The sequence below is a fragment of the Microtus ochrogaster genome, chromosome 26 (genome assembly GCF_000317375.1).
Source record: "Microtus ochrogaster isolate Prairie Vole_2 chromosome 26, MicOch1.0, whole genome shotgun sequence".
Classification (NCBI taxonomy): domain Eukaryota; kingdom Metazoa; phylum Chordata; class Mammalia; order Rodentia; family Cricetidae; genus Microtus; species Microtus ochrogaster.
The window spans coordinates 4,367,490-4,382,348 of record NC_022025.1 but is presented as its reverse complement, the minus strand read 5'-3'; the positions used below and the strand labels follow the sequence as shown (position 1 = coordinate 4,382,348).

At 39.6% G+C, this 14,859-nt stretch overlaps 1 protein-coding gene across 5 annotated transcripts in view; it reads right to left on the bottom strand.

Moving 5' to 3' along the window:
* Akap9 (A-kinase anchoring protein 9) overlaps positions 1-14,859 on the bottom strand; it is a 132,126-nt gene that overhangs the window by 13,445 nt on the left and 103,822 nt on the right. For all 5 annotated transcript variants that reach the window (XM_013350436.2, XM_013350435.2, XM_005358314.3 and 2 more), the window contains 7 exons: positions 12,534-12,597; positions 12,330-12,421; positions 11,051-11,137; positions 8,059-8,128; positions 6,018-6,231; positions 5,344-5,491; positions 2,094-2,762 (listed from right to left, as the gene is read on the bottom strand). In XM_013350436.2, coding sequence (XP_013205890.1) covers positions 2,094-2,762; positions 5,344-5,491; positions 6,018-6,231; positions 8,059-8,128; positions 11,051-11,137; positions 12,330-12,421; positions 12,534-12,597 — 1,344 coding nt within the window. The remainder of the gene's footprint in view (positions 1-2,093; positions 2,763-5,343; positions 5,492-6,017; positions 6,232-8,058; positions 8,129-11,050; positions 11,138-12,329; positions 12,422-12,533; positions 12,598-14,859) is intronic.

Here is a 14,859-nt window from a genome sequence, read left to right as displayed (position 1 = left end):
CCAAGAGAGACCTCAGCGGCTTCCTGAGACACAAACAGTGACTGCACAGAGTAGATTAAGAGCAGCTCCCTAAGACACAGACAGCAAATTCAAGGATTGGACCAGGAGGCAAAGAAGCAGTCAGTACCAACTGAAGGAAGAGGTGGGTAGGCATCAATGCAAAAATTCATTCAATAACCTAAAAAGCAATGTGGTAACGCCAGAACCCAGTGGTCATACAACAGGAAGACTTGGTCATTCTAATCCAGAGGCAGCAGAGGAAAATTTAAATATAACTTTCTGAAGATGATAGAGACCCTAAAAGAGGAAGTGAAAAATTCCCTTAAGGAGAAGGAGGAAAAGACAAAAAATTGAAGGAAGTTAGTAAATTTCCTTTAAAGAAAGTCAAGAAAACTAAGAAGAAACAAACAGGTGAGTAAGCAGTTCAAGACTAGAAAACTGCAATAGAGGCAATAGAGAAAACACAAACAGAGAATTCGGGAAATGGAAAATCTGGGTAAATGAACAGGAACTACTGAGGCAAGCATAACCAACAGAACACAAGAGATGGAAGAGAGAATCTCAAATGATGAAGACACCATAGAGGAAATATTAGTCATTAGTCAAAGAAAATGTTAAATCTAATAATTTCTTAATACAAAGCATTCAGGAAATCTGGGACACCATGAAAAGACCAAACCTAAGAATAATAAGGAATAGAAGCAGGAGAAGAACTCCAGCTCAAAGGCACAGAAAATATATTTAAAATCATAGAAAACTTTCCCAACCTAAAGCAGGTACAAGAAGCATACAGAACACCAGATAGACTGGATCAAAAAAAAAAATCCCCTCGCCATATAATAATCAAAACACAAAACATACAGAATAAAGAAAGAATATTAAGAGCTGCAAAGAAAAAGGTCAAGTAACATATAAAGGCAGACCTATCAGAATTACACCCCATTTCTCACTAAGACACTAAGAGACCATGGATGCAAGCCCAGAGTACTATACCCAGCAAAGCTTTCTTTCACCATCAATGGAGAAAACAAGATACTCCATGACAAAACCAAATTTTTCACAAACCCAGCCTGACACTGATGCAGGACAATTGTCTATATTCTGTCAATTATGTTTTAAATAAACGCTGATTGGCCAGTAGCCAGGCAGGAAATATAGGTGGGACAACCAGACAGGAAGTAGAGGTGGGTCAATGAGAACAGGAGAATCCTGGGAAGGGGGAAGCCCATTCCTCGGCAGTCCTGTCCAGACACCGAAGAAGCAAGATGTGACTATGCCACTGAAAAAGATACTGAGCCATGTGGATAACACAGATAAGAATAATGGGCTAATATAAGTTATAAGAGTTAATAAGAAGCCTGAGCTAGTGGGCCAATCAGTTTATGATTAGTGTAGATCTCTGTTTGATTTCTTTGGGACTTAATGACTGTGGGAACTGGACAGGAATAACACTACACAAAGTACTAGAAACAAAACACTAACCCAAGGAAGCTAACTGCACCCAAAAATACACAGGCAACAAATAGCCTCATACCAGGAAATCCCAAAGAAGGAAAACACACAAACACTACCACCAAAAAAATAACTGGAATTAGCAATCACTGGTCATTTATATCTCTCAATATCAATGGACTCAATTCATCTGTAAAAGACGCAGGCTAAGAGAATGGACACTAACAGGATCCAGCCTTCTGCTGTATACAAGAAATACACGTCAACCTCAATGACAGACATTACCTCAGAGTAAAGGGATGGGACAAGATTTCCCACAAACAGACTCAAGAAACAAGTTATCATTATCTTAATAACTTTCTTGAGGGAACAAAATTACTATACATATTTCAAATAAAATTCTACAGACACCGTTTTTGGGATGATTTGAACATAAGTATTTTAAAATATTATAAAATATTAAGATTATTGTTACATATTAAAATTAGTTATAACTTTAAAATAATGTTATCACTGTGTGTGTGTCTATATGCACCCATGCCACAAGGTACATCCAGAGGTCAGAGAGCAGGTCTGCAGATATGACCTACTGACCTGTCTCTCCTGCCTTCATACATATGGGAAAAGAAACAAACATTTACCTCATTAATATTCTGATATACGAGTCGCTTACTTCTCCGTTTTTCCTCCTGCCCTAGCTCCTGATTTTGGAATTCCTGCATAATCGCTTGTAGTCGTTTTCCCTCGAGGTCAAGCTTGTGTACCTGGTGTCTTTTCTCTTCTAGTTGGAGCTGAAGCTCCTCCACTTTGCCCTGAAGCTCCTCCATTTTTCTCTGGCCCAGGTTGTTTGCTTCTTTTTCTAGCTGCAAGGTTTTCTGATGAATCTGCCTGTCCTTTTCCATCTGATATTTAGTTTCCAAAGAATCCAGTTTATATTTTTGAGATTCATTTACAAGTTCGATTATGCGCTTTTGCTTTTCCTCTACTTGTTCTTGTAGGTACTGAAGTAGCTCCGCAGAAGGGACGACTGGCTGGGGCTGCAGGTCATCACCTCTGTTCTTCAGCTGGGCATGCAGCTCTCGCTCCTTGTCTAAGCTCTCCTTTAACTCCCGAATTCTAACTTTTTCAGATTCTAGAAGAACTTGGAGCATTATGTTCCGGCCTTGTTCTTCTGATAACTGTGCATTATGTAATATTTTCTGTGACTCCATTTTTTCCTGTAGATCATCTAATAGTTGTTTTTGTTGTCCCAGAAGTGTATCTAAGTGTATATTCCTCTGTTTCTGGTCCTCCAGAATGAATCTGAGATCCTTGAGATGAACATGTTAATATTAAAAATACTGTTAAAGTATATAACCATGACTTTGCAGCAACATGAAAGCACTTGGTAATTAAAGACAGAATTGTTATCCAGTACATAGAGGGAATTATTTAGACAGCCAAATGGCTTGCTTGCATCAAGGATATAAACACAACCTTCTCCAGCTAAATATAAAGCAGAGTACATTTCTTCAAATTACTATCTTTAAAATATGTATGTTCTTATGCTACCTTTGCAATATATTAATAAAACACATTTTTAGATGTTTACGTACTTATAGATAACAGCACAAGCAAACAGCTGTCCTTCAGTGTCATGACAAGCAGAGAAGAACCATGGGCATGGGGAGGAGGTCAACTTGAGAGAGGAAGAGACGGCATGGAATGGATGTGAAATTAGAACACAGAGGGGTTGCTGGGAGGTGGTGGTGCATGCCTTAATCCCAGCATTCGGGAGGCAGAAGCAGATGGATCTTTTGTAGACGGAGACTGTTTGGACACTGTTCGTTCATTTTCCGGCCACCCAGACCCAAGTAATAACAGAGAAACCATATTAACTACAACAGTGTTTGGTCAGTGACTCTAGTCTATTCCTAGCTAGCTTTTACATCTTAAATTAAGCCATACCTATTATTCTGTGCATCACCACGAGGCTGTTTACCAGGTAAAATTCTGGTGTGTCCTTCTCCTTCTGAAGCTAAATGGCATCTCTCTTGACTCTGCCTACACTCTATATCTGTTCTGAATTCCTGCCTGGCTTTACTCTGCTAAGCCTTTGGCATTAACCAATAGTAATAAAACATATTCATAGCATACACAGGGGAATTCCACATCAGATCTCTGAGTTCAAGGCCAGCCTCATTTACAGAACGACTTCCAGAGCAGCTATGTAGAGAAACCCCATCTTGAAAAACCAACCAACGAAACAAAAAACCAAAGAGAATTGTGCTTCCGTGCTCCCCTATCCAACCTTCCTTTATCCCAATCCTCCTTTTTCCCCAAGTTCCCCCCATCCTCCTCTTCTCCCTTATCTCTCCCCTCGACCCTTACCCCCCTCCCACCCCACCCCCAAGATCCCAATTTTCTCCCAGGCAATTTTGTCTACTTCCCATAGCCAAGAGGATAACTATGAGTTTTTCCTTTGGTTCACCTTCTTATATTTAGTTTCTTTAGGTTCATCAATTGTAGTCTCCGTGACCCTTATTTATGGCTAGAAACCAATTATGAGTGAGTACATCCCATATTCATCTTTTTGGGTCTGGGTTACCTCACTCAGGATAGTGTTTTCTATTTCCATCCATTTGCATGCAAAATTTGAGAAGTCATTGTTTTTTACCGCAGCGTAGTACTCTAATGTGTAGATGTTCCACACTTTCTTCATCCATTCTAGAGGAGTGGGGGGAGGGGAAGAAGGGTGGGAGGAGGGGGAGGGAAATGGGAGGCTGGGAGGAGGTGGAAATTTTAATTAAAAAAGAATAAAATAAAAAACACCCAAGAGAAGTCTGTGTGGGGAGGTAGAGAAGAGCTGGAGGACGGGCAGGGAGCGTGAGAAGGCACCGAGAGGGCACCGAATGAGAACAAGAACGGCGCATGGGTGGAATGCCATAATGAAGCTGATTACTTAGAAGATTAATTTAAAAACTAGAGTTTAAAAAGGAAATGTGCAAAAAATGGTAAGATTTGGCGGCATACTTCTTTTTTCTGCAATGTGGATTTCTGATAGCATGTGATAGAAACTGAATTCTACTGTCTCAGTCTTTTGGAAAGAAGGACCCTATTGCAAAATGGCCAGATGTCTATAGAGAATCTGAGATAGCTGCTCCTTTGCTTTCTGATGTTCATTGAGCAAACTTTGCCCCATGCATATAGTCATTAAAAAGTTTGCTGGGTTGGCTGGAGAGGGGGTTCCGTGGTTAATGGCTGTTCTTTCAGAAGACTGGGTTCAGTTCCCAGACAGGTCACAGATGGCTGTAACTCCAGTCCCATGGGATCAATGCCATCACCTGACCTCCTCCATTAATGTATGCACATGGTGCACAGATGCACATGGAGCTAAAACTCATATGCAAAATTTAGAATCTCTGTGTGTGTGTGTGTGTGTGTGTGTGTTAAAAAGGCAAGCAAAGGCAGCAATAAACAGTACAGAGAACAGGTCAAATCCAGAAATACCGAAGCTCAGATTATTTAAAAAATACCCTAAAATAGGAATATTAATCAAAACAGCAGGGAAGGAGGAGCGTCTACCCCAGTGAACTGCAAGCAAAGACAGAAGGACAGCCTTTGGAACTCACAGGTCCACGAGTGACACTGCAGAAATAAGGGCAGACAGGAGATCTGTGTGTTATAGAGCACTCAGCTGCCAGGGAAGGGGCCTTGCAATCCCTGGTAGGAGGAAGGTTAGGGAAGGAAACACACAGTATCACATTAACTTTTCCTTCTATTATGGTCTAGACAATTATGCAACAATATCAAAGACAGCATTAACAACTTACACCTTTTAAAGGAGAAGACTGACAACTGGACAGAGCAAGCCTTATAACTTAGAATCCTCCATGATAATAAAGACAATACCTTAAGTTCTTCATCCTGCTCTTCGCTGTGGCCTGACTTGGCTTTCTCTGTTGCTAAAGCACACTGAAGTTCTTGTGATTTCATCTGTTCATTTTCTAATGTATCAGTCGGTAAATGAACGTCATCTACTTTATCTTGAACTTTGAGCCTAAATTAGAAAACATGAACTCAACATTATCTTGGTGAACAGTATCACCACAACAAGGAGCTTGCACTCCAAGACTGAGGCATATTATAAAGTAGCCACAGTGTGTCTAGTCAAGGCTTATTGACTGGTTCACTTCAAGTGAATGGTTATCTCTAATAGTGTAATTTATTTACTATGGTAAATAGTAACTCAATTCAGTGCCAGAAAGATACTATATAACATTTTTGTCTTTTACGGCACATAGAAATCATATGCATTTTTGTGTGTGAAATCAACATCAGTAATTGGTTAAGATAGATGCCAAAATAATATCTAATAATTGTTGACTAGGACAGAAGTCATAGCAGAGGGAAGCCAAAATGATCACATTTTAAATTTGGGAAGAACAATCAATTTTCTTGCTCTCTTCATTCTTTTGCTATTTAAATTCAATGCTTGCTGCTTCTGTGTGTACCATGTGTATAACGGTTATGACAAGTCAGTACAATTCTTCCTCTGACCGTCAAACTAAAGCAGCCCGGTATACCTGAACGCTTCCAGGTCCTTTATGTGTTTATGCTGGACCTTCAAGGTGGCTTCTAGCTCCAGCTGTGTCCGTGAAAGGGCATATTTTAATTTTGAAACCACTGTTTTTTCTGAACTCAGCTGTTCCTGTAGCTTGGCCATTTGGTCTTTCATGCCACATGGTTGTTCTTTTGTCTCCAGCTTGCCAGACTGCTGCATACTGCAGTCCAGGAGTTCTACAGGGAAAGGGACAGGCATTAAAAGATGGCCCAGCAACTCATGTGTGACTGGTATTTTGCTTAAGAACTAATCCATAATTCAGGAGATTACTACAAAAAAATCATCAAGTGCACCCAGTCCCTCAAACTGGTAATTTATATGAATATTTCTTTTTCTTAAGAGTGCTGGGGGGTGGGGGGAGAGGCATCAGAACTAAAAACACATGAAAATGACAAAAATATAACAATGCACTAATAGATGCAAGATTTAGAACAAACAACTTTAAATGCTCATAAAATTCTGTAGATAGGAGCTTGTGTATTTGTTGACTTGGAGTGCCAACCATTGATAGTGAAAATTCCCAGTGCTTTCTGACAGCCATACACAACATTCACAGGAGTTACTCATGGGACAATCACTACAATCATCCAATTATTCTTGCTATTTTTTTCAGTTTCTTTTAGATAAAATCCACTCTTTAATCCTGCCCAGACAGGTGAAGCTCTGTGGTGACATCAAACCTGTGCTGTCTTTAAACTATATGAAACACAGTTACTAAAGATGTAGCAAGTGTCCTCCACACGTGATGAGGCTCCTCTCTAACTAGCTTGACTGAAGCATGTCTTTACTGAGAAGTGGGAAAGTAACCCTAAGGCCCACCCAGAAGGAAACTCCAGCTAGTCTGTATCCATATGAAAAGGGGACATGACACATGTGCACAGCACAGGCAACATGTCTGACAACACCAGCTGTAGGCAAAGATGTTAAGCAGCAAAACATTCATACCTTGCTAGTGAGGGCCACACTGAAGGACTGTTTTCCAAATTTTGGGCAAGGCAAGGTATTGCAAACGTGTCACTTGTGCTGACATGGGAGGGTAGAGACAAGAGGACCAGAAGCTCGAGATCACCCTTACATACACAAACCTGGAGGCCAGCCTGGGGTACTTGACCACCTCTCAAGAACTAAATAAAATATCTGGCATTATCTAATAAATTTGAAGATACACATCCCATGGCCTAGTGATTCACTTCCTAGGAGGCTGGGAAAGTGTCCATGTGTCTTAGAAATCTCAGAGGACTGTCTGTAGCCCTGAATCCGACAGCTAACAACAGAAATGACCAAAGGGTCAGACACAGAATTTGCACATACAGTTATGGAGATAACTCTCCATATCAACAAAAGCTACCTTAGAGATAGTCACAGAAACTTGGAAGGATGCCATATAAATGTGAAGAAACAAGATACAACATATCCACAGATTGATAAAGTTCAAAACTAGGAAAACTTTATAAACATATACAGTCTAGGAATTTATAAAGTAGTAGGAAAAAAAAAAAACCCCAGGGAAATGATCACCTTAGTATGGAAGAGCATGTGAGAGGCTCTTGGGAAAGTTCCACTTGTCAGTTAAGTAATGTTCCCACATACTCATTTTATAATTTGTTATAGTGTGCATCTGAATTTTGTAATTTTCTGTATGGATGCTATACATTACATTTTTGTAAGCAGAGGATTCAAAATAAGCAGCTACTTTTATTGTGGATTCCCTTTTATTTTAGATAGATATCTTAAGAGGGTCAAAAGACTTTTCTCAAAAAAAAATAGTTTTACAATAAAGAAAATAAACCGATGAGCTGAACCATATCAATGCAGTACCTGTTTATCTTAATGAAATAGAGCTGTTTGAAAACAACCTGACAATCATTAGTCCTAATACTAAGAATATGGACTATTTCCTTTGTGTCTGAAAACGAAGAGAAGGTGCCCGAGCAGAAACATTTCCGAGGGCACCAAAGCCAATGTTTTCAGCTATGGGATCACAGCACCTGGCATGCACACACCTTGGCTTGCAGTGTCAGCTTCTTCTTCTCTGCTCTGGACACATTCCATAGACACTTGATACTCAGTGCCCTGTAACAAAGGAGATTGAAAAATTAAGTGGGGAGTGGTGTAGAGATAATGGAATTACCAACCAGGAAGTCTGAATAAGAAAGAATGGAACCTACATACTAAACTTGTTTCATTAAGATTTCTCTCTCTCTTTTTTTTTTTTGGTCCAAAAAATTATCTGTGAGGGTCTGTTGCAGACAGATGGACCTTAACCTCTAACTATTGCTATGCATTTTCTAGAAAACAGGAACATTCTTATTTTTATTATTTATTTACTTACTTGCTGGGTGTGTCTGTGCCCGTGCTTGTGCCTAGTGGGCATGTGGTAGTCAGAGAACAGTCTGTGGAGACTGGTTTTCTCCTCCTACCCTGTGGGCTTCAGGGGTCAGACATCTGAGGTCATTAGGTTTGGCAGCTAATGCCCTTAACTGTAGAGCCATCTCTCTGGTCCAGAAACATTCTACACAGCCACAATATCCTTAGCAAGAATAATTAACATTACTACACTATCTAACACAGGGAACTTACAGAAATTTCCACCAAATGTCCTTAGAAAAAAGAAAAGTGGTACCAGCCAGTCTTTTGGGACCTTGAAACGTCTGCAGAACACAGGCTAATTTGTCCTATGTTCTTCAATAAAAAAAATCCTATTTTGTACTAATTTAAGCCAAGGCTCTTGATCTCCTCAGCTAGCTTCCTGCATTGATAACACCCCACACAACTGAAAACAGCACCCTGTCAACAAGGAGGCTAACAGCATCGTTTAAGCTCCACTAGCTTTAATATGCATGCTGTTTTCTCGGTATCCAGCACTAGGAAATTTCATCCCTTGTACAGGGTTTAATTTCATGAGCCCTGCCATAGTCACAGCACAGAACTACCTCAGCAAAGACTTGTCTTGAAATCACAGCTTCTCCCCAGCCTCAGCTCACGCAAGAACTCATATCTGTTCTTTATCACTATAATTTTATCATTTTAAGAAAGTTTACATAGCATACAGAATATTGAGGACATCAATAGCTTGTCTTTCAGCTACTGAGCTGTTTTCTTTTTTGAAAAAATTTATTTATTATGTATACAATATTCTGTCTGTGTATATGCCTGAAGGCCAGAAGAGGGCACCAAACCCCATTACAGATGGTTGTGAGGCACCACGTGCTTGCTGGAAATTGAACTCATGACCTTTGGAACCTCTGAGTCATCTCTCCAGCCCCCTGAGCATCTTTTGTATTCTCTTCTTAAGAATTAATTAACTTTTACTTTATGTGTATGTGTGTGATTGTGTGAGCTCATGTGCCCTAAACCATGCAGGATCCTGCAGAACCAGAAAGGGCAGTGTATCCCTGGAACTGATGTTATACACAGCTGTGAGCTGCCATGCTGGGAACTGAACCAGGTTCTCTGGAACAGCCAGTTCTCTTAACGCCTGAACTATCTCTCCAGCCCCTACTGGGTTGTAGTTCATTGGAAGGATGTACCACAGCTGGTCCATTTCCCACTGGAGGATAAATGGCTTGTTCTTAGTTTGGGAACAATTACAAATAAAACTTATGAATACTTATGTATAGCTTAATTTTTTTTTTTAAAAAAATGGTTCATTCCCTTTTATGTGTTAGTGTTTTGCTTGCATGTATACAGCATGTGTGGTTGGTGCGAACAGGTCGAAAGAGGCAGTGGAGCAATGGATCCCTTGGAAGTGGAATTACAGATGGCTGCGAACCACTATATGGGTGCTAGGAAGAGAACCAGGGTTCTCTGCAAGAGCAACAGGGGCTGCTAACTGCCAAGCTGTCTCTCCAGCCTATACATAGGTTCTTAACAAGATTCAGGCTTTCATTTCTGTCTGACTTGTGGTGTGAGTGGCTGCTAGGCTGCATGATAAAAGCATGTGTAACTCCCTAGCTGCCAGAATTGCTCTCCTACGGCATTCTTCCCGCATTATTGCATGATGCAGCCTCTCTGCCTCTCCATTAGCACTCACTGTCTGTGCTTTTCTGTTTGCTTCTTAATTTAAAGGTAGCACAACAACAGTGCTGTGTCCTTCCCACCAGGAGCAAGCTGACATCACTGCTAGACTGACTGCTTTAACTCAGAGTTGTTGGGGAAGCCACCTTGCTTGTAGGGCGGGGTCCCCTGAGGATATTTTTTACTAATAAATATTGTGAGTGCTCCCCCCCTTCCCTTCTGCTTTCCTGTTCTCCGTGGGAACTTCGGTTCTGTGAGTCTTTTCCTAATTAAAGCTGAATATTTTATTATAATTTCTGTCTGCAGTTCATTTACGCCACTACAGAGAGGTGTGTGCAGGGTCTCTCCACTCTACAGTGGAAGGTATCTTCTGGAGAGGTATTTCACAATTATGCAAATATCATATAACAACATTTCCACACTAACTTTAGCATCCATCACTGTTCGTTACTTGATTAAAAAAAATCATGCTTAATAAAGAATTCTTTAATTAAATGGCTCCTTCTAGAACATTCTACCATGCTATTTTAATTTATCTATTGATGAATATGATCTCAGGAATTCTTTTTTTCACTCTGCTTCATAATCTATCAATATCATTTAGTTGTTTTTTTTTTTTAAATCTTTTTTTTCTTTTCTTTTCTGGGGGTGGGGTGAGGGTGGGACATACATGTGTGTAGGTCTCCCCAGGACAAGTTTTGTCACACAACACCAGGCTAGTAGCCTTGAATTCAGAGATCTGCCTTTCTTTGCCTCCTGAATGTTAGAAATAAAGGTGTCTGCTATCTCACCCAAATAGTTTGATATATTAAATGTTTGGCCAGTAAGAAAGCCTTCATGTCAGCTTCTCTGAGCTTTTTACACATTCTCTTTATTCTATGAACATTTTGTTACTGAAAATCAGGAGATTTTAGGTTTCATCTTGTGTCTCCCATACTCCAGCCCCAGAATTCCCAGGTCTCCAAGGAGCTACAATACCTTTGAAGGATCCTGTCCATCATCATCGGGAAGGTCCGCAATTGAAAGCATCTGTATGCCCTCGGTATGGACAGCTCTCAATAATCCCTAGAAAATAAAGTATCAAAGACAAAATTATGACTTCAAAGATTGAAAAATAAGACATGCATAGTCAAACAAGCACTCCATCAACCTCAACTGAAGACCACTGTAGACAGGAAACTGGACCCCAACATTTCAGATGTCTGCTTGCTGTGGAGTGGTGAGTGAATCCTAACAATCTGTCTGCTCATAACTTGCACTTCTAAGTTCCTTCCTCTATTTGGCCAACACACTCGTTCTATACTTAGTGATTAGTCACTGATTTGACCAAAAGAAATAATGTGGGAAATAACTTGCATTTCGAGACTGCTTTCATGTTCTTGGCGAACAAAAACATGGAGAATAAAACTGGGTTGGTTACACACACACACACACACACACACACACACACACACACACACGCATATATAAATACACATATGGTGTGATACTGCTCCAGAAGTCAATGATTCTCAATGTCATGTAATTAAGAGTTTAAGAGTAGCCCAATGCCCTAACAAAGGACCACCCTCTCTACTTATTGTACAGCACATTAAGTGTGGTATGGAAAGGAATGAGGAACTTGTCTTAAATTTTTTATAAGGGAAGAAGGTGATTTTCTGACTTAATGGACCCTGAACAAACAAACCCACAAACAAATGCATTGTCCTAAGCTCACAGGTTATTTCTTTGGGTCATTCATTGCTTTCAACATCCTTGCTTCAGCAGGGACTGTAGACTTTGTGACCAAAATTGACACATACACATACTGAGTCAGTGTCAGAGAGGGATTACAAGGGAGAAATAGGGAACACAGTTTAAAACTTCATGTTCAGTTTAGCTTGTAAAAGTCAATTACATGAGAAGCGTAAGGAATACTAATATTGGTTACATTCTTTTTCTTAAAGGTTAAGTCTGGCAAGCTGAGTGGTGCATGGCTCTAAATGACCTCAAAGCATTCAACTGACTTGGTCACATGGTTGGGAAAATCTGACTGAAGGCAGGCTACAAGAGGTGTGCCAGAAGAATGATCTGTACAACATTCAACTCTACTATCTATGGAGCTTAGGAAATGACGTGAAATAGATTTCCACGGATACTTTTAACTATGCAATTCTTTCTCTGTAGAGGACCTTTCTGCGTAACTTCAAGCACACTTCCTTGTTCAGCGTGGAGATGACACTAGCTAAGCTAACGAAGGGGTTTTTGTCTCCAGTACCTTCACTACCTTTGGAACTACAGGTGAACTTTCACATTCTTCTTGACCTTCTGATGCTATGTCAAATGCCTGGTCCAGTTCAGAATCAGAATCTAGAATTAAGAAAACAGCCTCTGTAATTACACATGTGCATGCATATGCAAAGCAACAGTTTGAAACAAAACTATTCTATTTGTTTAAATATTCCAGAGTTATGCAACTTACCACTTGAACATGTTTCTCTAGTTTGGTGAGCATTAGAATATGTCATCCCAGGAGTGGAGGATGCCTAATTACAGAAGACAAGAACAGAAAATACACGGCTTGAAAATCAGACCCAATGACTCATTCATCTATTTTCTGATATAGTTAAGGGAGAATCAAAGACATCAAATGATGAACACAGGGAGAGCACAGTTCATGCTTCAATGCTCATTTGCACTGGAACAGGAAAATCAACCAAAGGCTTCAGTTTCCAAACACTTTTTACACACTATGATCAGATCACAAAGTAGTGAAGTTGTATTTTCCGTTTTTGTTCTTATGGGATCTTTGTTTCTGTTTAATACACATCTTTATCACAGAGTACAGATTAAAAGCATCCTCTCAACCAGTTTTCCAAAGGAGGCATAGGTAAAGAAATGATAACAACAGATTTTTCTTTAAATTCAAAACAGGCCTTTCCCTATATCACTAATGTTTAAGGTATAGACCTAGGGAACCGATTGAGAGGAACTGAAGATAGGTAGAACAGATGAATTAGGAATTATTTTGGTCATCTTACCAAAAGCTTGCCATCAAATATTTCTGTCTCTTTATAACTGGCTAGTTCTTTGTGAGACATTGATTCAGCTCCAAGAGCTTCATGTTCATCCAAATGTTGATGGTCTCTCCCTCAGCACTTGTCTGAGGGAGACTGGAAAGAAACCATCAGTGGCTGTCCAGAGCACTCCTAACCGTGATGCACATTCACTTAGGATGACTGCCTACACTCAGAAGACAAATGGCCAGTGCTTGTTAAATCAGCGAGGATGTTTTCAGAACCATCACTTTATATGAAGATAATAAGAGCAATTTTCTGAGACTGATGGTCAATCATGTCAATAATATATATGTATATGCATATGTATGTATGTATATGAATGCATATATTCAAATACTTCATTGGATCCAATAATTTCAAATTTATATCTTATTTCTCATAGAGTGCCAGATTTGACTAAGATATTTTTTAGATGCTGAAGGTGGAAAGTAGTCTTACTGTCATTTTAATATTTAGTACACATAGTAAAGTGGTTCCAAATGCTGGTAGGGGAAATCCCATATGTAAAATTATTACCCTTTGCAATAGAAATTATTACAAACACTACATTTCTATTACTTTAGACTGTAAACAACTGAGAAACTAAAATTCTTTGTATTATATTTTGTATAATAAGAATCAGCTATGGTTTCAGATCTTTACCTAAGAAGACATACAGATCTCCAACACAATTTTTTTTTCTATGAAAAATGAAATCTCACCAGGTATACAATTTCTAAGAGCTAATGAAGTTCCCACATTAATTCAGTGAAATATTAATGTGAATCAGTTCTTAAAAGGGATGATGACAAAGCATATGTACTAGAAAGAAATTAAGGCAGAGAATCCCACACAAGTCCCAGAGAATACAGCTTAAATGTAATATTTTTTATATTTCTTCTGTTTCAGTGAATAACTTTACTGATGGGACAGATATCATATTTGAAGACCACAGAACGTATTCTGCACTTGTTACTCTAATGATAATAATTACAGAGTTTAACAAAATTTAATCTGTCTATAGCTTTTGTTCTAGTGTAGGGAATTGCATCTCCTACAGTATGTAAGCAAATTAAGAGCCTAACATGGGAGTAATGAAACAGCTAAGTCTCATGCGGCCAATCATGAGCAGCTGGGCTCCAGGCAATCCATCGGATCACCCCAAAGCCTTAGCCACAACCTTTCAAGCCCCCACTGTATGTTACTTGGGACTTCTGTCTGTAAATAACCCCTGCTGTCTCAGAGTGGAACTTCCTGAGCCTCTCTGAATGTTACAAAATTCACGAACCACAATTCACAATCCAAATGAACTAAAGCCTCTCCTTTAGGAACAGTGCATTCTCACGAAATCTCATCATATATAAGTTACTTTATGTGAACCAAACACCAGGGTTATTAACTTAATGACCAAAGGTAAAGAGTTAATAGAAAAAAAGGGCCAACTGGAGTAGGAAACCAATCAACCCTGAGGACCCTGACTCTGAACCCAGAGCCAGTAAAAGAAACATGCCCTGGATCTGAGACCTGAGCCAGGGAAAGAAACATCTTTATCCCTGAACCTAGGACCAAAGAAACATTCCCAGACTCTGAAACCAGTTAAAGAAATATGCCCTGGTCCCAAGATTAGAGTCAAAAGGCTAAATAGGAGCAGTCAAAAAAACAGTTTAGCCCTGAGATCAGAGGCATTTCCGCCCTTGACCACACACACACACACACACACACACACACACACACACACACACACACACA